General features: G+C 35.3%; 1 protein-coding gene across 2 annotated transcripts in view; it reads right to left on the bottom strand.

Moving 5' to 3' along the window:
- The window catches only part of SPAG16 (sperm associated antigen 16), a 1,060,347-nt gene that overhangs the window by 523,824 nt on the left and 511,950 nt on the right, over window positions 1–24,573 (bottom strand). For both annotated transcript variants that reach the window (XM_047721011.1, XM_047721012.1), the window contains exon 11: window positions 17,416–17,559. In XM_047721011.1, the coding sequence (XP_047576967.1) occupies window positions 17,416–17,559 (144 nt within the window). The remainder of the gene's footprint in view (window positions 1–17,415; window positions 17,560–24,573) is intronic.

Below are 24,573 nucleotides of genomic sequence, written 5' to 3'. Positions count from 1 at the left end.
TATAGGTCTTGGTTCTTACACATTTGGTGTTCTTCTGGAGGTGGTATTTAGTATTCAGACCCCTAGAAAAGTCAGCACTCGAAGTACCTCATTCTTCAGAGTCCCATCCCTTTTGTTTTAAATATAAGTTCCAGAAGTGTCAAATAAAAAGTTTCAGTGTTAAATTGGTGAGAGGCATAACTAAGGTTGACTCTAATTCATTGAAACCTCTATGTTCAACAATGACTTATAGTTGTTAAATACAAGAGACATATTCATTGCACATCTTATTTCATGATTTGGTGGTGTTGACCTTGTAATTTAGCCCTCTTTCATGCATCTCTACTTGCCTGCCCTCTTCAGATCCATTCTGTTCTTATTTCCTGCTTTTTTGCACCTTCTTCATGGACTCTATCTTATCTCTTCTGCTCACTTCACACATTCTGATTCAATTAGTTCATCTAACCCTGTTTGACCCCAACCCCTCCCACATATGGGGGTGTCATATAATTTATGACTCAAATTGGAACAATATTTGCAGTAAGAGGGGGGTACCATTATGGAAAATTCTATAAGGAAAATTTTCTAAAAGGAAAATAGGAATAAACTGGAACTTTTCTGAACAAATCACGATCCATGGTCATCTCAGCCATCTAAAATGATGGAAGGCAAAAATGGTTTCAATTCTCTACCTCTTCCCATATCCAAGATTTGACCCTGTAACTCTGTTAGAGTCCACCTTCTCCCACTCTGGGCTTGGTCCAGTAGAATAAGAAGGAAATAATATTGTGTCAGTTCAAGCTTAATCTTCAAGAGAATGCAAATACATCTCTTGGTTTTCTGGCAGAGCTAAGCTTTCTTATCCTTGCACCTGAGCCTCTGTGTGAGAACACACCCAGCCTAGCCTGTGGAAGTAATGTGAGAAGCATGTAGAGGGTGAAATAGGTGGGAGATTTTGAAGGCACTCCAGCTGACACCATCAGAAGCTGAGTCATCCAGCTGACTTGGCCTAAAAACGGATATGTGAAGAAACCCATGAGAGAAAAGATATTCCCATATAAGAGCAATACTGCTGACCTACAAAATTATGAATTGAATGAGTAATTCTTATAGTAAGCTAAAAATATTTGAGGTGGTTTATTATGTGACATTATTGTAGCAGTAGATAACTCACAGACTAGCTCAAAAATCTCTGGGATTCCAGATTCATACACTAAGTATCTACCTGAATGTCCCACAGATATTTCAAACTCAATAAACCACAAATAAAATTATAAAATTTTCCACAAATATATCCCTTTACCTATATTCTTCAGCTCATAAATCAAGTTTTCCAAGTTAAAACTCTGGGACCATATTAAATTCTCACTCTTTTCTGATTCCAATAAGTGGGGCTATTCTTATTGAGTCTACCTTTTATATATCTTTATATAAGTCACTGTTTTCTTCTATCACCACTCACTGGGCCTTGGCTCTCAGTCAGGGCTCTTGTAAGAGAATTAAGCACTAATGGTATTTAAAAAAAATAGACCCTCACTAATAAGGATGCCAACCAAATTAAAAAAGGAGGAAGTATATATATATATATATATATATATATATATATATATATGTGTGTGTGTGTGTGTGTGTGTGTGTGTATGTATCTATATAGATACATATATATATATATATATATATTTAAAGATTTTATTTATTTATTTGACAGAGAAAGATCACAAGTAGGCAGAGAGCAAGCAGAGAGAGAGAGAGGAGGAAGCAGGCTCCCCGCCGAGCGGAGAGCCCAATGCCGGACTCGATCCCAGGACCCTGAGATCATGACCCGAGCCGAAGGCAGAGGCTTAACCCACTGAGCCACCCAGGTGCCCCAAAACAGGAGTATATTTAATATATCACTAAGACATTTATATTGCTTACCTTGCACTTTATCGGTAACAATACTTAAGGATGAAAACCTGGTGCGGTCATGTCATTGCCTTTATAATGGCTATGTTTATTCTATGATTGTGCTGAGCATTTGACATAGTTTTAAGGAGAGCTGAAAATAAATAGAATAGCCATGCCAGGAGCCAGTTTGCCCATATTGACATGGCCCCCATGCACATTTACATCAAAGCACATTGTAGATGCAGAATGACAACTCTTGACCTGAGGGCTTATGTTGTCTTTCAAGGTGTTACATCCTCTCAATTAGAATGCTTTCATATATAGTATAATGCCTTTCTGAGGTGAGAACTGTGAGCTTTATTGATATTTGTGAAGAAACAAGATTTTCTAAACACTGCAGTGACCTGCCAAGGTTTCCTCTGTAATTTAATCAGGCCATCAATCAGCAAGGTTAGGTCATACAAGCTAATATTTCTCTACAGCTTAGATATGGTTGAATGATTTTTGGTTTAACTAGAGGCAAAATGTTAGTTTCTCATGACATTTAACAGTTCTTGGAGTCATTATTTTGACAGCATCTATTTGACCTGAGAAACTTCTTGCTTACAAAAATAGTCTTAGGGCAAAATTTGCTTATATAAAAACTCAAGAATAAAAATAACCTCAAAGGTCAATTTTAATCATCTATTAAAAATAAATATGGGCTTCTGAGGTAAGATGATGACATGGATCAGGTTTCTAACTTTCCCCACCCTGAGTTTATAAGAATGATCGGGAAAGGATGAAAATAACGAACAACACGCTCTAAGTCTGAAGACTTGGTAATGTCATCAAATGCCCAAGATTTCAAAAAGTATTGGCTAAATATACTGCACACCAAATTAGTGGGAAGAACACAAAGTGGTCTGTTTCTCAGTTCCCCATCCATAAAAGAACAACAGCATTAAGAACTACTTTTTTTAAAAAGCCTAGAAAACCTAATGGAGAGAGGAATTTATGGGACTAGTTGTCATAATACACAGAAGGTCATTGCAGCAAGGGATGTTTTTCTGGAACAAGTGTCTAAATTATAAACAGAACACCCAGTGGGAGCTCGATCTAGATCTCAGTGGGTCATAAAATCTTAGAAGTAGGCATTCCTTTTTAGCAAAGGTCTAAGAGAAAAACAGAAAACGCATGAAGCCTTAAGGCTTCTTTCTGGAAGGGGCATATAAAAATAAGTGGATAGTCAGCATACTTAGACTGGTTTCCCTTTGAGTTATTTTTCATCTTTTTTTTTTCTTTAAACCATAAGATCTTTGAAATGATGCTAAAAGTCGGAAGAATGGGACAATTGTAAAGAATCAGAGAAAATAACACTCTCTAAAATCTATTCACTAACAAAAAAATAAAACAATTAGAAAACTACTAAATCCTATTTGCCAAATGTTCAAGACAAGTCAGCATCAAACAACTTAGAGAAAGTGAGATAGGAAAAATCCAAAATGAGGATCAGGCAATGTGTTAGGGGATGAGACGTTTATAAAGACGAGATACAGGGGATGATAAACCCCACTGAAGGAAGGAGTTAGAAACTAGAGAAAATTTCTATATATGTTGAATATGTATTCTGTTAACTTGAATGGATCAGTTCCATGTATTCAAATGTTTTCTGTTAATTGAATAAGTACCTCTGTGGCTCACCTATCCAGAGTGTTTTATAAGAGAAAGACTATGACAGCTTCTGAGAATGGTCAGATAAGGCAAGTGTCAGTTTCCTGAATATGCATCAGCAACTAGTTGAAGACTCAAGGTGCAACTCAGAGTGGCTGCACCAAGAACATGCTTTTTGAGCTATCTCACTCATATCCCAAGTCAGTGGAGGGGAAAGGTGAATGTAAATTGCTGTATTCTGTCAAGCCTGTTGAGTATGAATCCATGACCCAAATTTATTATACATGAAAGTGAATATTTGCCTGCCATGCAACAAGTCAGATTGGAATCAAACCTTGATATGTGGTAGAAACAGCAGGATTGCATACAATAGACAGCTCTATGGCAGTAAAAATTTTGGCACAATTAAAGTTCTTTAAGTGTGGGTCCCAACACTGGCAGTAGCAGGTGACAGATGTGGATATAAATTAGAGACCTGAAGAAAGAAGAAGGTAGCAGAGGCCACTTCCCAGCCTTTCAGGAAAATATGAATATCAACCCTAAATTGGGTTACATGTATGGTACTTAATTGTTTACAGATAAGTAAAAGAACCGTATTCCAGGTCTCTGCAAGAGAGCTACAAACAAAATAAGTTCAAGGTAAAAACTTCAGGCTTGAGATAAAAATGAAGGGATAAAATTAGATGAAGTTGATAAAAACAAATGAAAGATTTGAGACAAATAGAATACAGGAGCAATGTAAGAAAGAAAGAACGAAAAGATAAATCATAAGAAATAATTATTAAAATAATATGACTAAGGTGCCTGGGTGGCTCAGTGGATTAAAGCCTCTGCCTTCGGCTCAGGTCACGATCCCAGAGTCCTGGGATTGAGTTCTGCATTGGGGTCTCTGCTCAGTGGGGAGCCTCCTTCCTCCTTTCTCTCTCTGCCTGCCTCTCTGCCTAAATGTGATCTCTGTCAAATAAGTAAATAAAATCTTTAATAATAATAATAATAATATGAATAAAAATGCTTGAATTAGACACAAAAATTAGAGTCAACACTTTTCATTGAAAGTGAAAAAAAAATTGTTTATTAAGAGTCATTGAATTGGGGCATCTGGGTGGCTCAGTCAGTTAAGCATCCAATTTTTGATCTCAGCTCAGGTCTTCATCTCAGGGTTGTGAGTTCAAGCCCCATGCTGGAGCTCCACAGACATGGAGCCTACTTCAAAAATAACAACAACAACAAAAAAAACCAAAATGAGTCATTGAATTAAGAAGTACTATGGGTCAATGCTTGAAGAAAATCCAATAACCACATATATGTAAAAAAAAAAAAAGAGAGTATCTTGAAAATGTTGGTATAATGATACCACCAGTAAAAAATATCATCAACCAACCATGGAGTTGTTTAAACATCTGATATCAAAATAATTCTTTACCATAAAGATAAATAATAAAAATGAAGTTTGACTCAAACCTACAGTTCATGTTGTTTCTTAATGAAAAGAAAAGTAGTTATATTTTCTTCTTACATTAAGAATAAAATAAATAATTAAAATGTAAAATTAAAAAAAAAACAAGAACCATTAAACAAGAGAATAAATGGTGAGGTGAAGGCTTTTACATGCATCAGAGCAAAGAGAGAGTCATAAGAATAACTGATTGGTAAATAATGCTACATAAACTTTTGGAAAGATTTAATTTCAAACAAGAACAACAACAAACCATAGAGAAAGATATGTATCAAACAAAAAAACTCCATCAGCAAAAATTTATTTGAAGATTAAGTCTGGGAGATCTTTATGTATTACATAATTTAAAATGGCTATATTTAACAAATAAAGGGTTCTTATAAAGAAACAGAAGTTTTAAAAATAGAAAAGAAAGTTATTCACAAAAGAACTGCATATAGCTACTCTACAAGAAAAGATTAGTTTCAGTAATAATTTCAGGTTTTAGTGACAATATCATACCCATTATACATCCAAGAGTTTAAAAAAATATAAAATTCATATTTGGCAAGCATAGGCATTCATATACTATGGAAGGGAGTATAAATTGGTATGAATAGAGTATTACATATGTGTTCTAATTTAATATACCTGTAGTTCTATATCTACTGTAGTTTATACATAAAGCAGGATGTGTGTGTGTGTGTATTTATTAGAGAGATTAAACTAGACATCTGTTTGGGTGAGGACTGTCCACAAAAATTTTTTTTCATTTTTCTTGTATGTCTGGAATGATGCTCGAACTATTAAGTATCAATTTAAAATTAGTAACTGTGTACCATTACTCTTATTAGAATATTTTAAACATAGAAATGATTAACTTTTGTAAGAAGGATATATGTTAAGCTCTTTAAATTTTTATAAAAGTGACTATATCTGTCTGTCATACCACTAGGTGAGGGTATTGATAAATGTCATTTGTACATATATCTATAATAGTTTCTTAAAATAGACCTTTATTGAGATATAATTCATATATCATAAAATTCCTAACTTACAGGGTAAATTCAATGGTTTGAAGTATATTTACAGAGTTGTATAACCATCACCACTATTTTATCTGAGAAATTTTCTTAAGATTTTATTTATTTATTCAAGAGAGAGCGAGCAAGAGAGAGCACAGGCAGCAGGGAGGGGCAGAGGCAGAGGGAGAAGCAGGCTCTCCACAGAGCAGGGAGCCCCATGTGGGGCTCAATCCTAGGATCCAAGGGTCGTGACCTGAGCTGGAGGCAGGCGTTTAACCGACTGTGCCACCCAGGCACCCTCATCTGAGAATATTTCTATCACACATCACGGGAAACCCATATACATTAGTTACTCCTCATTCTTTCCTCTTCTGAGTCCCTGGTAAGCATTTACCATAATGTTTTCTACATTCATTCATATTGCAGCATGTATCAGTACCTCATAGCTTTTTATTGCTAAAAAGATATTCCACTGTCTGGATATAACACATTTTCTTTATCTGTTCATCAGTTGATAGACATTCGGATTATTTCATTTTTTGGTTATCATGAATAATGCTGCTATAAACATTTGCACAGAAGTTTTTGTGTGGATGTATGCTTTTAATTTTCTTGGATATAAACCTATGAGTGGAATTGCTCAGTCAAATGGTAATTGTATGTTTAATATTTTGAAGAAGTGCAACACTGTTTTTCCAATGTGGCTGAAGCATTTTACAACTCAGGTAAGCCCAGGAAGACCCTTTCTGATTTCTGATCTCCAGAGCTATAAGGTGATAAACTTGTGTTGTTTTTGTTATGTTTGTTGAGTTTGTGGTAATTTGTTGTAGCAACAATAAAAAAAATAATAATACAAGACCCAAAATACATGAAGCAAAAGTGACAGAATTAATGGAAGAAATAGACAATTCAACAATAACATTTGGGGACTTCAATTCCTTAATTTTAATGATAGAATAATTAGAAGAGCAACAGAGGAATATAAACTTAATAGTATAAGCCAATTAGACCTAACAGACCTCTATCAAAGATGCTACTCAGCAAAATCAGATACATACGTCCCATGTGTACATCAAACATTCTTCAGGATAACATGTTAGTGAATTTAAAAAGCCTCAGTAAACTTAAAGGCATTAAATCATACAAAGTATGTTCTTTAACCATGATGGAATTAAAATAGAAAACAGTGACAGAAGGAAATTTGGGAAATTCACAAATATGTGGAAATCAAATAGCATACTCTTAATGGGCCAATGGCTCAAAGAAGAAATTTTATAAGAAAAATCAGAAAATACTTTTCTGTGAATGAAAACAAAAACACAATGTACTAAAACTTATAGGATGTTCCCTATAACATTGCTTAGACGGTAATTCATAAATATAAATAGTACATTGTAAAAGAATAAAGATATCAAATGATACCTACACTTCCCCATTAAGAAACTGAAAAGGAACAAGAGAAATCCAAAGAGAGCAGAAGGAAAGAATAAATATTAGAGTGGAAATAAATGAAATAGAGAAAAACATACAGAAAATCGGCAATAAAAGTTGGTTCTTTGAGAAGGGCAACAAAATTGATAAATCTTTAGCTACATTGACCAACAACAAAAAAGAGAAGACTCCAACTATTAAAATCAAGAATGAAAGAAAGGGCGTAACCACCAAATTTACAGAGTTAAAGAATTATTTGGGAAACTATGAATAACATGGCAATAAATATGGCAACAATGTGGCACAAATTCAATAACCTAGATGAAATGGACAAATTCCTCACATTGACGAGATCGGGCGCGTTCAGGGTGGTATGGCCGTAGACACAAATTCCTCACATTGAATTAGTGATCAAAACCTTTCCACAAAGAAAAGCTCAGCTGGCTTCACTGGCAAATTTCGCCCATTCTTTACAGAAGAATTAATACCAATTCCTCACAAACTCTTCCAAAAAAATACAGGAGAGGGACTGCTTCCCAGCTTTATTCTGTGAGGCCAATATTGTTCTGATTTCCAAACCAGACAAAGGTATCACAAGAAAACTATAACCTGTATCTCTTAGGAAGGTAGATGCAAATATCTTCAACAAAATACTAGCAAACTGAATCCAGCAACATGTGAAAAGGGTTATATATCATGACCAAATAGCATTTTTTCAAGGACTGCAAAGTGTTTCAGCAAACAAAAATCAGTTGATAGGAAACACTGTGGGTTAAAGACTACATGACCATTTCAATAGCTGAAGAAAAGTTATTAGATAAAACCCAATACCCTCTCATGATAAACACACTCACAGTATTGAAAATAAAAGGGAATGCTCTAAATCTGATAAGTGCATCCACAAAAGATCCACAGTTAACATCATATTTAATGGTAAAGGACAGAACAATTTCCCCCTAAGATCACAATAAAGCAAGGACCTTTGCTCTTGCCAAGTCTACTCAACATATTTCTGGAGTTTTTAGCTGAATAATTAGATAAGACAAATAAATAAATAAATAAAAGGCATCTGTTGGAAAGGAAAATTATCTTTGCCAATAATATGTGAAGATAACATGTACGGAAAACTCAAAGAATTCTAGCAAAATCTTAAAATTAATAAATGAAGTTGCATATTGATATAAGATGAATACACTAAAAACAACTGCATTTTTAGAACTGAGTACTGAACAATCTGAATATTAAGAAAGGAATTTCATTTACAATAGCATCCAAATGAAGTGTATATTCTTTGTTGTGTGAGGCCACAGAAGTCTGCTTATTTAAATGATGACTGGACAGATCCTGGTTAAATACCTTGACAATAAGTCATCCAATCTTTGGCAAGGGGTTCTTTATGCATGTTGGGGCACATCCTCAACACTATGGAAGTTTCCAGAGTGCCTTAGCCTTTGCTTCCCCCTTGCACAAGCCTTCGAGGTCAGCCAGAGTGAGAGATTAAACTCTCCTCAAGTCTTTTCTAGGCTCTCACGCACCTCTCCAAATGCATGTGTCCTTTGATATTCCTAGAAATACGGCAGGTTTTCAAAGTGTCATTTAATTCTTCTGCTTTTCTGTTTAAGAATATTGGTCAACCTTTTGTTTGACTGTTACTGCTCCTCTGGCAGTTGCAATATTAAACACATACTGCTAATTGTTTGCTACAAATGCCCTGTCAAATAACCTATGCATAGAGAGTAAGTTCTGACTCAGGTCAAATAAAAACAAGCTCTGCATATAGGGATTTCCAGGGGGCTTCCAGAAAGTACAAGTAGTGACATTTATCTGAGAATGGGGTTTTGTGATCTCCAAACTTGTTCTGCACCTCTAGTTGCTGGTACCATGGCTGGTTTCACAGCTACCATGATTGTGAGGCAGTTGATTTTCAAAGCTATGGCAGAGTTGGGGAGAAAGGAATGGGAATAGGGCAATTTTTCTCCAATAAATGTTCCTCAGAGGGTACACACCTTTGGTTAAGTTCTGAAAGAAAGAAAGAAAGAAAGAAAGAAAGAAAGAAAGAAAGAAAGAAAGAAAGAAAGAAAGAAAGAAAAGGATGACTGATCATAGCAAATTTTTGCCAGTGTTCTCTCTGCTTTTATGGAAGAGGCAATTTTTGAAGGTTCTTATTCTTTCATTCTAGGAGTGCTTCCCCTTATGACTGGGTCTTTGAGTAAAATTTATTCTCATGGTAATATTATTCAGAGAAGATTTGATATTTTAGGGGTTTGATGGCAAATGAAGAATATTAGGCTTGAGGTTCTTTTAATAAAATAATCTCATTTATAATGAGGGGTATGCATCTGAGTGTATATGTGAAGTCTGTGAGCATAGCCCTATTAGGAGTCTGAAAAACAGTGGCCACAATCTTGGTGCAGCAACTTCAATTCTGTTTGTTCTAATTAAGTAAATATTAATTGATTCCCTATAAAGTTTCAATTGATATGTTATACCCCTGGGATACAAAGGGGTATGATACAGACCCTGATCTTAATGAACCTATAGTATTCCTTGGATTTTTTTTTTTCTTGCTAAAACAAGGTAGAGAGGCCAACAGACCTGGAGAGAATATTGTTTTAAGAAAAAAAGAAAAAAAAAAACAGATCTCGGCAAAAATCTGCCCAGGAATACCAATGATGCTACTGTTACCAAATGCTTATTCTAAGCCCAAGACAGCAAAATGTTCTATATAAATGTTCTCATGCAGCCTTCATGTAAACCTAAGAAAGTAGGTTAACCCCTTTTTCAAATGAGCAACTAGGCTATCAGAGATTAGATAAAATGATACAACTGTTTCACTTTGGTTTTTTTTCATACCCAACTTGAAAACAAGTGTGACTTTAGGAAGTGCTTCTTATGTAGAACCACATCCTGCCATTTATCTGAGGAGAATCATCGGGCAGTGTCTTCAACTTTTCACTGAGCTGTGACACTGTGGGAAATAAATTCCTTCCTACCTTTCTTCCTTTCTTCCTTCCTTCTTTCCTTCCTTCCTTCTTTTCTTTCTCTTTTTTCTTTCTTTCTTTCTTCCTTCCTTCCTTTCTTTCTTTGTTTCTTTCTTTCTTTCAGAGGTATTTATTTATTTATTTGACAGAGAGAGCACACAAACAGGTGGAAAGGTCAGAAGGAGAGGTAAAGAATCTCAAGCAGACTCCCCACAAAGCACAGAGCCTGATGCAGTGCTTGATCTCATAACCCTGAGACCGTGTTCTATGTCAGAATCAAGAGCTGGATGCTTAACAAACTGAGCCACCCAAGCGCCCCAAGTATTTATTTTCTTAACACTTTTCTTTAGGATGATCACATACTACTTTAAAATTGAACAAAATAATTAAATAAGTGTGCTATTACTTCCAAAGCTTATCTCCTTCACACAAAGATGACTTACTGTATTAAGAAGGAAAGCATAATATATACCTCTTCAAAGAATATAAAGTAGACCACTATCATTTAACAGGTATATCTCAAAATTACCTTGGTAGAAATCTACTTGGTAAAAATCAAAGTATCTACATTTAAAGCCCAGGAAGAAGCAGGACATTACAGTCTTATGAAAATTATACATTGACTTCTTCATTATGCTTTGAAATCTGAACTCTTGACTCCATGTTTCCAGTAAATAAAAAGGTTATTCATGCTTTAAAAAAAAAAAAACCCTAAATGATATACTTATCAAGGAGCTTTCACACTGTGGTTTTAGGCACCATATAAATACATCAACAGATAGTTTGTACAGGGAAGAGAGAGTATGAGGGATTTTGTAGAGTCCTGCTTATTCACAATTCATAAATCAGCTTATAAGGGTAGAAGTCATGTATAACAGGATACTGTCAGGTCTATTTCTGCCTCAGGCAATGAACTCAGGAAAAAAATGCAGCATTCTGAAATTGTGTAAACCACTAATCCCAAATACTTTCATTTTATGGAGATATTTGGGAAGATACATGCTGTTTCATGTAATAAGCTCTGAGCATACAAAAGAAAATGCAACCCCAAGCATCAGAGAACTGGACATTGTATTTACCTCAAAACTACCTCACTGTCATTGTATAGTTCCCTGGTATAGGAATAGAGTAAATAGTATATTATTAAGGTAGCATAGTATATTATTAAAGTGGCATAATGTGTGTGTTTCATTGATCTATTAATATTAACCTGGAGATTGATATGCAACTCTATGTTTCAGTTGTCCAAAGCTAGTCTAAATAGACCAAGAACAATAAAACATACCTGTGGATATAGGTCAAACACTATATGCTTTACTTTCCTCAAAAACAAAATTTAAAAAAAAAATTTAAAAAGCTTTTGTTTTTGGTGTTTCTGGCCAAAAGAAATTTTCATCCTAAAACACAATCTGAAACCTAAAAAACAGAAAATATGCAAAATTCTTTCTTTCTTCTTTAAAAGCAGAATATGGTAAGTTTAATGGTATAAGTTTAAAAAAAAACATTTATGTTTTTTAAGTGCTAAGAGTAGATATTCATACATCTTTTCACACTAATTAGGTTTATTTTTCAATTTGTAACTGTTTTGGTGTTTAACTTGGTAAGAACTTCAGACATGATGAAATATGGTTTGAGAGTGTTTTTCTAATGGGGCTTGGTGAGCCCCAGACATCGCAGCATACTCTTCCTTTCTTATCTCACTGTGTTCAAGGCTACCAGCTTTATAAAAAGTTTTGAGTTATCTCTAAGTTCTCAAAATACCTATCAATGGATAACAAATAACATTAGGTAACAATTATTGAGCATATATGTATCGAGCAATAGTATTTGTGTTTTTAATATACTACAGCATTTAGCCTTCACCATCAGCCTGCAAAGTAGGTATCATCATTAAGCCCACTTCACAGATGAAAAAACTGACAGGACTTGCAAAGGTGAAGCTAAGAGTCTAACATGAGGAACTGAAGCTGATTCCATGTGTCAGTGGTTTAGAGTAGGATGTCTGACTTGCACCAAAGTATGCTTGGTTTCTACTTTGTGGCATCATACATTTTACTCTTTCAACAGTGCAAGGGCAATGCCAGGGCACATCCTCTGCATTGCTCCACTCATCCACCATTTTCAGTAACTGAAGAGTCTCTTTCACAGCTAGTGCCTTAGTCTACCCTGTAAATGCAGAGGGTGCTTACCTTACCAATGTAAGATTGCCATCTAGTGGTAATTATGTACTAAGAGCCAGTTCTACTGTGATAAGTTACCCATGTCATTCCTAAAAATTGCCTTGATACACAAATCCTGCTAAGGAACTTAGATACAAACAAAATCAAGTCCACTGTAGACAACTGATGGTAATGATCAGTGTGCGTATAGTATTACTTTGAAACAATACAGCCTTTGGGAGACTGATCCTTTGTGACAAAAGTTTTTAAATGCCATCGATTGTACAGGCTGTATAATATTGGCCCAATGCTTATAATTAAAAGTTTTCCACATACGTTTTCTTTTGTAAGTTACAAATATGTTAGAAAATGCCAGTGTTCAAGCTGTTTTATAAAAAATAATCATTATCATTAAAGGGAAGAAAAATATGTACCTAACATTTATTGAGAATAAACACCAGCAAGTAACTAAGCTTGCACAGATACATGAGAGTCTGGACAGGACTTACTCCTATGATTTTAGGTATTTTAGGTATTCTAGGTTTATTTTTCCCTCTTTGCCCTATTACCTGTAAGCACCTATTCCTCTTTTGATCTAACTCCGTGACATCCAGATTCTACCTTCACCTACCAGATTTTCTTAGTTTCCCAACTGTTCCAAAATCCACTCTCCTTGTCAATTCCAACACAAGAGGCTAAACATTATTTGCAAACAGATATGTCTTAAGTACAGATGCTATATTTTTATCCAGCTGTTTTAAAGTAATTTTCAATATTTATCTACTATTATAATATACTATAATATCCTCATAGTTGAATCACTTATGTATTCCACACTTTTCAAATGCAAATCTTATTTGGTTATTGTATCCTGATTTCTTAAAACATATGACTGAATTCCAATTTCTACTTTCTCTTTTTAAAAAATTTTGCATAATTGTAAAATGGGCCTATAGTTATGGGGGGGACTACATTTGTTCAGTTTAGAGTTATGTTTTTGCTATATTTTAAAAACCATAATAAAATTTCCTTACTTTCCTTGTCCTCAAAGAATTCCTTGAATCTAAAAGTTAATTGTTTTTTTTTAAATAAAATTTTAAAAACATAGCCAATAGAACTGCTCAACATGGGAATGCAAGGTAAAACTTCCAGAACCTTTTTCTTTCCATTGCTATTAATCTACTCTGAGTTTCTATTCCATTGGTTCAGTGTTGGTAATGTTTATTCTTATAGAAATCTATTATTTTAACAAAAGATCCAGACGTGTATGTGTGTGTGTGTATGAACCTCTGTGGCTTTAACTCCTCCCAAATCACGAAGGTTTCTATTTGTTTCCTCACTTTTATTTTTCCACCGTTTTTTGAGGTATCTACTTATATTATTATAGTTTCTTATTTTACTATTTTTCTCAAAAAACCTGTTTTTTCTCAAAAAACATATTCACTTTTTAAATTCTAATTTAATTTCTATTTTTCATTTATTCATCCTTTTGCTTTTCTATAGTTTGCTGACCAGCTGTGGTTTTGCATTTGAATTTACAATTCACTTATTTTTATTTCTTTGGTGTGTGTTTAATAATAAAGCATTGAAAGCTATGAATTTTACTCTGACTACAGCTTTGGTTACATCTCATACATTTGGTAAGTATTGTGGTAGTGATTTTTACCAGCTAGGTAGTGACAGTTTACAGTTCCTCTATGACTCAATATTCACTTATTCACTTTTTTTTTTTAAAGATTTTATTTATTTGTCAGAGAGAGAGGAGAGCGAGCGAGCACAGGCAGACAGAATGGCAGGCAGAGGCAGAGGGAGAAGCAGGCTCCCCGCCAAGCAAGGAGCCCGATGTGGGACTCGATCCCAGGACACTGGGATCATGACCTGAGCCGAAGGCAGCTGCTTAACCAACTGAGCCACCCAGGCGTCCCACTTACTCACTTTTTAATAATGCAGGTTTTATTTTATTTTAGCTATTGACTTATTTTCTTTTATTATTAAATTTCTTGTTTACAAATTACAGATTGTATAACTTCCATTCTGAAGAACTCATTTACATTAAATTTTTGGTGTAAGATTTATATGTTTTAAAAAATGTAAAAATAAATGATTTCTAAGAATCTATATTTTCTCTTCACAAAGTATGAAGTTCAACATATACTATTAAATACACTTACTAGTTTATTAATTCCACTAGTTCCATTGCAATTTTGTTTACATGGTTAAAAACTGAGATAATCTTTGACTCTGATGACTATGGTTTCGTCAGAATCTTCCTGTACTTACCAGATCTTTTGCTTTATGTATTTCCACATCGTATTATCTGAAACCTCAAATGAGAAGTCACCTTCTCATTTTATTTTTTTCATCTGTCAATCCTTCTTTGCCTAATAGTAATATTACTATGACCGTCGTATTTGTTGCATATGCATTGAAGAGGTCTACTACGGCAAGGGAAATTGGACAACAAAGACTAATTTGGGTAAGTCAGGGTATACCACTGTCATATCACATAGGATTGACCTCCAAAAGAAATTTTGGTTATGTCATTGTGGACGAAGAGACACTGCACTGAATGTCATAGTAATCAGGAAGACATCCAGCTGGAATTTACATAAGTTATAGTTCCTAGTTACACTTAGGAACAACTATAATTACAAATTAAATAAAGAAAATGTACAAGTTTCTTTTCTTTTATGAAAAGCTCAGGGATCAGGTATGTGCCAGTATATAGTGTATCCACTCTGAGCCTCTTCCAAGGGAGCAGAATCAAGTTGATCTCACATATGACTCTGAGAAGACTATAACTGCGATTTCTATCCCAAATATAAAAGACTTTTTCTTGTTTCTAACAATCATTTATCATTTTTCATTAATTCCACAAAAAGAACAGTTGCTATTCAGTATCTCTCACTTAAAAACATTTAAGGTTAAATGTATTTGTTTCTCATTATTTTTATCCTATACATTAGAAAAAAAAAAAAAAGAGTGTAGCTGCATTTTACTACAATTCTGCCAAAGAAAATACTGAATGTAAATTCATATTATGAGTGAATAATGATGTATTTCACCTCATTTTAATTTCAGTAATTGAGTGGGAAAACAGGAAGATCTATTAAAAGGACCTTGTGCTGGTCAAGCACTAATGAGAAAAATCTGAGTCACTGGCTGCCATGGTAACAGGGCATTATGTAAATCTGATTAGCATGCCTAGCAGCTACAAAAGTGACAGACTATACTACTAATTGCCCTGTCTCTGCTAGCAAGATGGACTTTATGTTCCTAAGGGGTGAGGAGTGGCATGAATCTGTTTATCTATATACGAGATAGGAAATGCACTACATGTTTAAAAATTAAGTTCAGACACCTAGTACCATAAATAAATTACACTTTGAGGAGCTTTTCAAAAATTAAAATACATTGGCTCACTTTTCTCATTAACTCACAAATTTCTGAACAATTTATTTCTATTCAATCTAATTTCATTGACATTCAATAAGACAAAGAGTTTAAAAAGAAAGGGAATTTTCTTAAAACATGAAAATAGATCTATAGAGTTCTCCTAAGAACAAAATTTTCCTATGGAATAGTTTAGAAATTGTACCAAGAACTATGAGTCTCCAAGAGTACCTAGACCAGAGAGTATTAGAGCCAGATGCAAGCGTATTTACAAATGTTAAATATGATAAACAAGAGACTACAGTCAGGATTGGGGGTAGGAGTTGCCCCCAGGAACAAGTGTGGGCAGACCTTTTTGCCACTAGGAAAAAAAAACGTATCTGTGTGTTTAACGATGTCTTTACTTCTGTGCCCTTGGCCTCTGAATATCAAAATACAGTGAAGTCTGCAATTATAGGGCTTGATGCTTTCACTTTTGCTTTGTTCTCTTTAATATCTTGAGTGTCATTAAATTTTTAAAGAAATTGATCACTGCCTTCTGATCCTTTTTGGTAGATAACTTAATTCTAAGAGGAAAACCTGCAAATTAACAGAAGCAAAGTAAACACTGGCAGGTACTCTTGATTAGAAATCCATGTGCCTTGTCAGAGCTTGTGTCTACAAGGAGCATTAATAGTGCTTGTCCTGGGATACTTATTACTTTTGTTAAATGTGTCAGCAAGTGGACTAACTTTTACATCCTCCAAATATCAAAAGCTGTCAATCTAAAGTCAATATAATGAAAGCCAAAAAAGCATTTATCTACATGTCTCAAAATTCAGTGGAGAGTGTGGGGTTCCAGAGAGAAAAGCAGCATCAAAGCCAGCAAAGTATAAACTTTCATTTATACAAGAAGACTAAGTCCTAGAGATCTATTGTATAACATAGAGTCAATAATATTGTATTGTATTGTATACATGAACATTTCTAAGAGGGCAGATGTTACATTAAGTATTTTATAATAAATATTAACAATAATGTGGGTGGGAGGAAACTTTTGGGGATGATAGGTATATTTATGGCATAGATTGGTGTGGTGATTTCAAAGATGAATACTTCAAACTTACCAAGTTTCATGCATTACCTCTGCACAATTTTTTGTATGTCATTCATACTTCAATAAAGTTTTTCCTTTTTTTTTTTTTTAAGATTTTATTTATTTACTTGACAGACAGAGGTCACAAGTAGGCAGAGAGGCAGGCAGAGAGAGAGGGGGGAAGCAGGCTCTCCGCTGAGCAGAGAGCCCAATGTGGGGCTCGATCCCAGGACCCTGGGATCATGACCTGAGCTGAAGGCAGAAGCTTTAACTGACTGAGCCACCCAGGCACCCCCAATAAAGTGATTTTAAACAAAAGCCAGTAGAGTGACAAAACAGAGTAAATAAGTGTGTTCCCGGAGAGAGTAGGCAGGTTCAGGGAATTGTGTGTACTGACCTGGGATGGAAGCAGCAATTGGAAAGCCAGTCAGTGTGGCCGAATCCTGTAAGAAGCACGTTGCCTTTGGGGAGCCCCACCAACTTCCAGAGGCGGTCCTCCCCACAGGTGACCAGGATGTCTTTGCGGGGGTGCATGATGATGCTGCACAGGGAGAGACAAGAAAACAGTGTTATGGGGAGATAAGAGCAAACAGTTCCACATTTTGAATAAATGAAATGACAGTGGTTATCCCATTTCAGCAAGGCAGGACCGCTCACAGAGTGTTGGCTCAGGAGTCAGAAGAGCCAGGTTCTACATCCTGCCATAGCTCTAATGCTTACATTTTTCTGATAGCCATCAATCTAACCAACTTCGCTGGATCTCAGATTCCTCCTTTGAAAAATAAGATGATTGGTTAGGCGAATATCTTAATCCTGACTTGAAAACCATAATTCTGATTTTCCTTTTACAGAGGAAAAGTTATGCCAATGATAATTTAATGTTAGGATATTTGGACCAGTAGCCATGCTTTATTATAGAAAATCAAGATTCTTTTCAGACTACAGTGTATCTTAAATCAGGCATTATCCAGGAAAAGATCATGAATCATAACCACATTATCACAGCTCTATAACAAATACTATAAATGAAACATTAACTCCATGGCCCACTATCTATACAAAGTGAAGAAGCTCAAATTCTAAGCTAATATGCCACTTAAATTGGCTTCAGTCAATGCACAGTACACAAATTATGGTAATGAATTCAGGATGCATAAGGCCATTCCCACTCTATAAAGGCATAGAGGGAAATGAGAAAGAAGTATGTAAAATTAATGATTAACACATTAAGCAGTATTATTTGAACTGGGCTATGATCATTGTGGCTATTTAAATATTGGAGTTAAACCATTCTAAAATCAAGAGTCTACAAGGTTAATGCCTGATATTTTACCTATGGCAATGCTTTAATCTTATTTATATAGAGTTTCATCTATGCTTTACAATGTAATAGGAACAAATGTGCCCAAAGTTAAGCACCTATTAAAATACCAGCCTATTTATTACCAACAAATTGTTCAATTTCAACACAGCCATCTCATATCAAAGACATAACACATCTACTTGCCTATACAGTGATGTAAAACAAATAATGACTTAAAAAATAAAAATTACACATTCATTTCTCCTGCAGTCCATTCTATGAATGGCCTTGTTCTTTTCTTCTGCAATACAGAATTCAGGAAATCAATTTCTCTATGACATCATGGTCTCAGCGCACACCTCCATCATTAACTCCAAGGCTTACGTGAGACCAAAATTTTCCTCATTATGGATCCCTTCCAGCAATACCATTAAATCCCAAAATTTGGGGCTGCAAAATTATGTCCTTGCATTAGACCTATATAGTTTTGGGAAATCTGCTGGGGTCAGTCACTGTTGGAAATATTCAATTTACAGGCATATAATCACTACAAGCAGGACCTTCTTTCTAGTGAAACATTGCCTCATTTTTTCTCCAGCATTCTGCTGCTCAAAATAAACACAAGAGGGAAATTAGTCATTTTGCAATTCATCACAATGTTGGTTTGTGACTTTCAGAAGGCCAATTCAGGAAAGGAATTTATTACAGCTCAAATGTGGTAGAGGATACATTTATAGAACTTAATTAGAAGAAAAATATGATGAGAGGTAAAAAATGTCAGATTGAAATGAATTCTATATTCAAACACATATAAGAAGGCAAACCAAATCCTTGAAGCTACTGAGTATGATATATGTTGGCTCAAAGCTTTCTTGGCAGACACGTGCACACTTGGCTAGATGATAAATTACCCTCTTTAAGTAAGATAACTAAAATCATTGATGTCTTTACGGACTTTGAAAGATAAGTTTCCAAAATGACTTTTGTGAGGGGAGCTATTTGTAGAAGTTAAAGAGAAAATATAAACACAAACTCATTGGTAGTTAATCAGTTTTGAAAGTGTTTTTCCAGACTTTTCTGATCCCTTCTACTTTGGGGCCTCCTCCAAACCACCTGTAGTGTCTGCTTCTACTTCGTATGGTCTGATCCTATCATCACAATTTTTGGTTTCTTTGCTCATATAAACCTTTTTTAATAATAATTCTTTTTTTTTTCTTTTTAAATATATCTCATCTATAAATGAGTTTTCTTCATATATTCTGGACAAATTTCAATCAAACACAGATATCCTATTTTTTAAAGAATATATGTTACTTCATCCATGAATTGGTCTTTTTAAAAATATTTATTTATTTATTTATTTGAAAGAGAGAGTACATGAGCAGAGGGAGGGGCAGATGGAGAGGGAGAGGAGAAGCAGACTTCCTGCTGAGCAGGAGCCAGACATAGGGCTAGATCCCAGGACTGTGAGAACATGACCTGAGCCAAAACCAAGAGTCAATCACTTAACCAACTGAGCCACCTAGGAACCCCCATGTATGAAATGGTCTTTAAGTGAACAGAAATATACCCAGAATACACAGATGAGAATGTTTCATAACAATCAATCAATCAATACTTGTTATTGAATTAGTCATTCAGTAAATATATCTGCAAAGATGGGGTCATATGATAAAGACCCCCCCAGTCAAGAGTAGCAAATCCCAACTCAGATCACTCTGTGTGGAAGATCAAGATTGGCAACACAAGGTAAGGGCCATGGACCAGAAATACTTCCAAGATGCGTGAGTTCAGTATTATTACCAACTCCACTGTGAGGCAGTGGTGTCTGAAATCTTCCTCCTCTTCCTCACTAGTTAACAGTAATAACATCTAGCACTACTTGAAAACCGAATATGCACCAGAATTTGTACTAAATTACTTCTCACAGGTGGACTAAAAGCTCAGGAGGGCAGTAGGTTAGTGCACCCACTATACAGTCAGCCCCAACAGTGGCTGGCACGTGCATAGGAGCTCTTCCATAAATGCTTGTCAAGTATCTGAGTGACTGACGTCGGTGCTGTAAGTTTTGTTATTTTACAGCTAAGTGAACAAGAGGTTGAGATATTATATAAGTTGATCAAGTTCACATTCAGTAATGGATGGATGCTGACTTTGAACTTACGATAGTCTCATGATTCTGGGGTTCATGAAATTCACAACTTCTACTTAGTCTTTCATAGTTTATTATTTATATGTGTGTATTTTAAACATCAACAATCCCTATTACAGAAATTGGTGATATTATCATTTCCCATAAATGCTTAAGTCATTTAGTCACTATTAACACCGAGTTAGGGGTGCCTGGGTGGCTGGGTGGGTTAAAGCTCTGCCTTACGGCTCAGGTCATGATCCCAGGGTCCTGGGATTGAGCCCTACGTTGGGCTCTCTGCTCAGCGGGGAGCCTGCTTCCTCCTCTCTCTCTCTCTCTCTCTCTCTCTCTGCCTGCCTCCCTGCCTACTTGCAATCTCTGTCAAAAAAAAAAAAAATCTTTAACACCAAGTTAAAGAACTCATCTAGGAACTGTCAGTGTATATATCAAAGCTGGGTACCACTTGACTGTGAGTGTCTTAAAGGCTTTGGTGGACCCTATCATTTACAATTAAAATGCTCTGGTGCTGCAGGGGAAACCAGGGGAGTAGCATTCTCTAACAGTCCTGTCTGCATTAGGCCTCTGTCCTAATGTATTATATGTTACACTTACTAAGATCTTTATTAAATATCTTCTCTTGTGCTATTATGAGCCTTGTATTGTGCTTCAAGATGTCTGAGGACATTGAGTTTTTATCTACCTATTTTCATAACATTCCATAATGAAAAATGTAGAAGGATATTTTAGTAAGCATTGATTCCATAGGCTTTTAATTCATTGAGAATTTCCCCAGTATATTCAACTTTTATCATTCTGGTTATCTCTGAATCATTCTTTTGAAGAAGTTGAAGAACAGGAGAAATAATGAGTCAGTTTCTGATAACAAAATTACAAACATTAACTCATTTCTGCTCATAATGCCCTGAGGAGTTAGGTGAGTCTACTATTATACCCCTCTTGTAGATCTTTTTTTAGATGACAATGGGGCAGAATCCAACCCTAAATGTTGTCTTATTTCTATCTAAAGAATCTATGGAGATGCACCTTGAAGTTTCTATCAAACTTTTTTTTTTTTTTTTTTTTTGGTCATTTTCTAATGATGTTTGAAAGGCTTTAGTTACTGTCGCTTGTTATTTTCTGGAAATTGGACACTGGCTAGGTTCAGAGTGGTGGGGAATGAATGAACAATGATTGAGAAAGAAGTACTTATGATCTAAAGCAGATGTTGGATAACTTTTACTCTAAAGGTCCAGATAGTAAATATTTTAGGCTCATGAACCATATGGTCTCTGTTCTAACCACTCCACTCTGCCATTGTAGAATGAAAGTAGCAATAAACAAAACATAAATGAATAAGCAAGGCTGTGTTTCCATGAAACTTTATTCAACAAAACCTACTTTTGGGCCCTAGTTTGTCTAGTTGCCTGATCCTGATGTAAAGCATCTGCATGGCATGAAGTAGCCTAGTGTTTAAGCGAGTAGGCTCCAGAGTAAGATGTGAGTTTGAACTCTTGCTCCAGTGTTTACTTGCTAGGCATCCCCAGGTTCAGTCACTTCACTAGCTTTTTCCTCAGCTTCCTCATCTGAAAAATGGGAAGAATATAGTATTGACCTCATAGATTTGTTTTGAGAATTAAATAAGTAACTGCATGTACGGGACTTACGATAGTAGCAGGCAAGTAATGAATTCAGTGAACACTATCACCAGCATAGACAGAATCCCTAAGGCCAGCATGCCTAGATTTGAATATGGGCCTACAAATTCCTTAGTAGCTAATTACATTGTATAACCTCTCAGTCTCACTTTCCATATTTGTGAAAAGGAGGGAATTATAAATCTCATTCATAGAGGTGTTGTGAGGCTAAAATCAGTTGATATATGTAAAGTGGTTGAAACAATATCTGAACATGGCCTCTCCACTGAAGTTAGCTATTATTATTATTCAAAACTATTGTACATTGTTATAACCCGCCCCTTCATGTAGTTAACTTCTATAAACCATAATGCTTATTTTAAAGAACATGGGTAGTAAAATTAGTACTTAAAATCGTAGATATTTAGAAATGATGTTTCCATATGGCTTTGACAGACAGTGGCCGTTGCTGGGGTTTATTTGATGTTAAATCATCTGGTGGAAATGCAGCCCCCACACATAGCACTTCGCAAGTAAACAATGAAGTTTTGTGGTTATTTCATGACATGACTTTTAGAAATGCATTGAGGGAAACAGTAGATAGTGTGTGTACCCTGACTCCTTATCTCTGTCTTCACATATATAACTGGCACAAAGTAGTTGTGGGTCATCTGGGAAAGCCTCTGCTGGGCCCTAGGCATCCTCAGATAAGAACAGTACAGTTCCTCTCCCCAAGCTCTGTCCACAAACAGGTGTCCCTCTCGTAACCATAAAATGACTTTGCTTCTCAAAGGTGTTTTCCTGAAGTTCTAATTAATAAGAATAATGAGCTCTTACTTAATATCTTCCTGGCACCTATCCTAAGTGCCACAAAGTCATTTTACTTTAAACTTTGAATATAAGCTTTCTGCTTCTCTTTAACTTACTATTAATTATAATTACAAGATTCAAAGACAAAGGCCCTGTCACCTCATTCCCAAGTTAATAAGCTTGTGACTAAGGTGGAAATAGTACAGGAAAACATCTTAGGGATTTAAAAAAAGAAAAAAAAATGTGGATGAATGCTAGTCCTGCTTCTTCATTAAGTCATGTTCTGATGAATTATCCATAAAATGTTTTGTTAAACAATATCCCAGGCAAGTTACATAAAGTATTATATTCTGTAGGAGATTTTTCTTTTATAATAGGACATATTCCTTATAATAGACCACATGATATATACTGCAAAAGCTCTCCTCTCTAATTGAAATTGTTCTTTCCAGTAGTGGCATTACACAAGAATATTTTGGAAGGAATATGTGTAGGTGTATGGAGAACACTATTAATTATCAGTAGAGTCGGTGACATAAGCACCACTGTTAGACTTTTCAAAGAGAAGAATATTAATCCAAAAAAAGATTGTCACAGGAAAGACTAATTAGATATCCCTGTCTACACTTTAGGTTATTCAGCATTGTAAACGTTTCCTTCACTTCAGTTCACAGGCTCTAATTATTTCCAAGACAGAAGATGCACCATAGTTTGAAAAGGAATCAATATCAAAATGTGTGCCCCATAAACTTTGGGTGACCACTTATTTACTTACTCTTAAGGACAGCACACACTCGCACATGTGTTTATCCAGCTTACCATAACAAATATATATAAAAGACTTGTCTCACTGTTACTCAGCCAATAATTGCATCTTATAATTAGACATGCTTCAGGATTTACAAAGCACTCTAATGTGCAACTTTTTTTCACTATTTTGACAAATATGTATCAAAAGCCTATGATGCAGTATGCAAAACAGACAGGGGCATCACCCACATTACTTCACTCATTTACATGTGAATGGAGGGAAACAGTAACAATAAAATAACTGAACAAAATAATTCAGCTATGAGAAAAACATAACAAAGTGATATGGCAATGATTTGGGGAGTGAATGTGATTTTTGATGAGGTGGTTAGGCGAGTCCGTTTGATCAAGATGTGACATCAGAATGGCAAGAGGCTGAAATCAGAATGGCAAGAAGGAAGAGACATCTTTAGGATGATTTAGGAGTAGGTACAGGTGACTGCATGTGTAAAAGCTCTTGGCCGAAAGGAGTTGATGTACTCAATGGACAGAAGGTAAGAGCGACTGCAGAGAACAGCAAGGAGGACTGTGTTGAAGGTGGGTGGGGAACAGTAGAAAGACAAGAGCCATATATAGGCTGAGAAAAGAAGAGAAAAATTTATCCTAAGATCACTGAATGGCTTTAAGTAGGAGACTGGTATGTGGTTGGGAAGTACTCAAAAGCTCTCTCTAGCTGTTATGTGGAAAATAAGAAAGGAAAGAGCAAGAGAAGAAACCGGGACATTTAGCTAGAAGTATACAGCAGTAACCTAAGAATAATGGCCTTAGATCAAGTTAACAGATAGCTTCTCATTATTATGACAGATATCACTTTACTATATTAACAGTTTCATCATTATCTTTAGAGTCAGCCCATAGTTATTCTCA

The sequence above is a fragment of the Lutra lutra genome, chromosome 3 (genome assembly GCF_902655055.1).
Source record: "Lutra lutra chromosome 3, mLutLut1.2, whole genome shotgun sequence".
Lineage (NCBI taxonomy): Eukaryota > Metazoa > Chordata > Mammalia > Carnivora > Mustelidae > Lutra > Lutra lutra.
The sequence above is the reverse complement of the archived record's forward strand: the minus strand, read 5'-3'. Positions and strand labels throughout refer to the sequence as shown.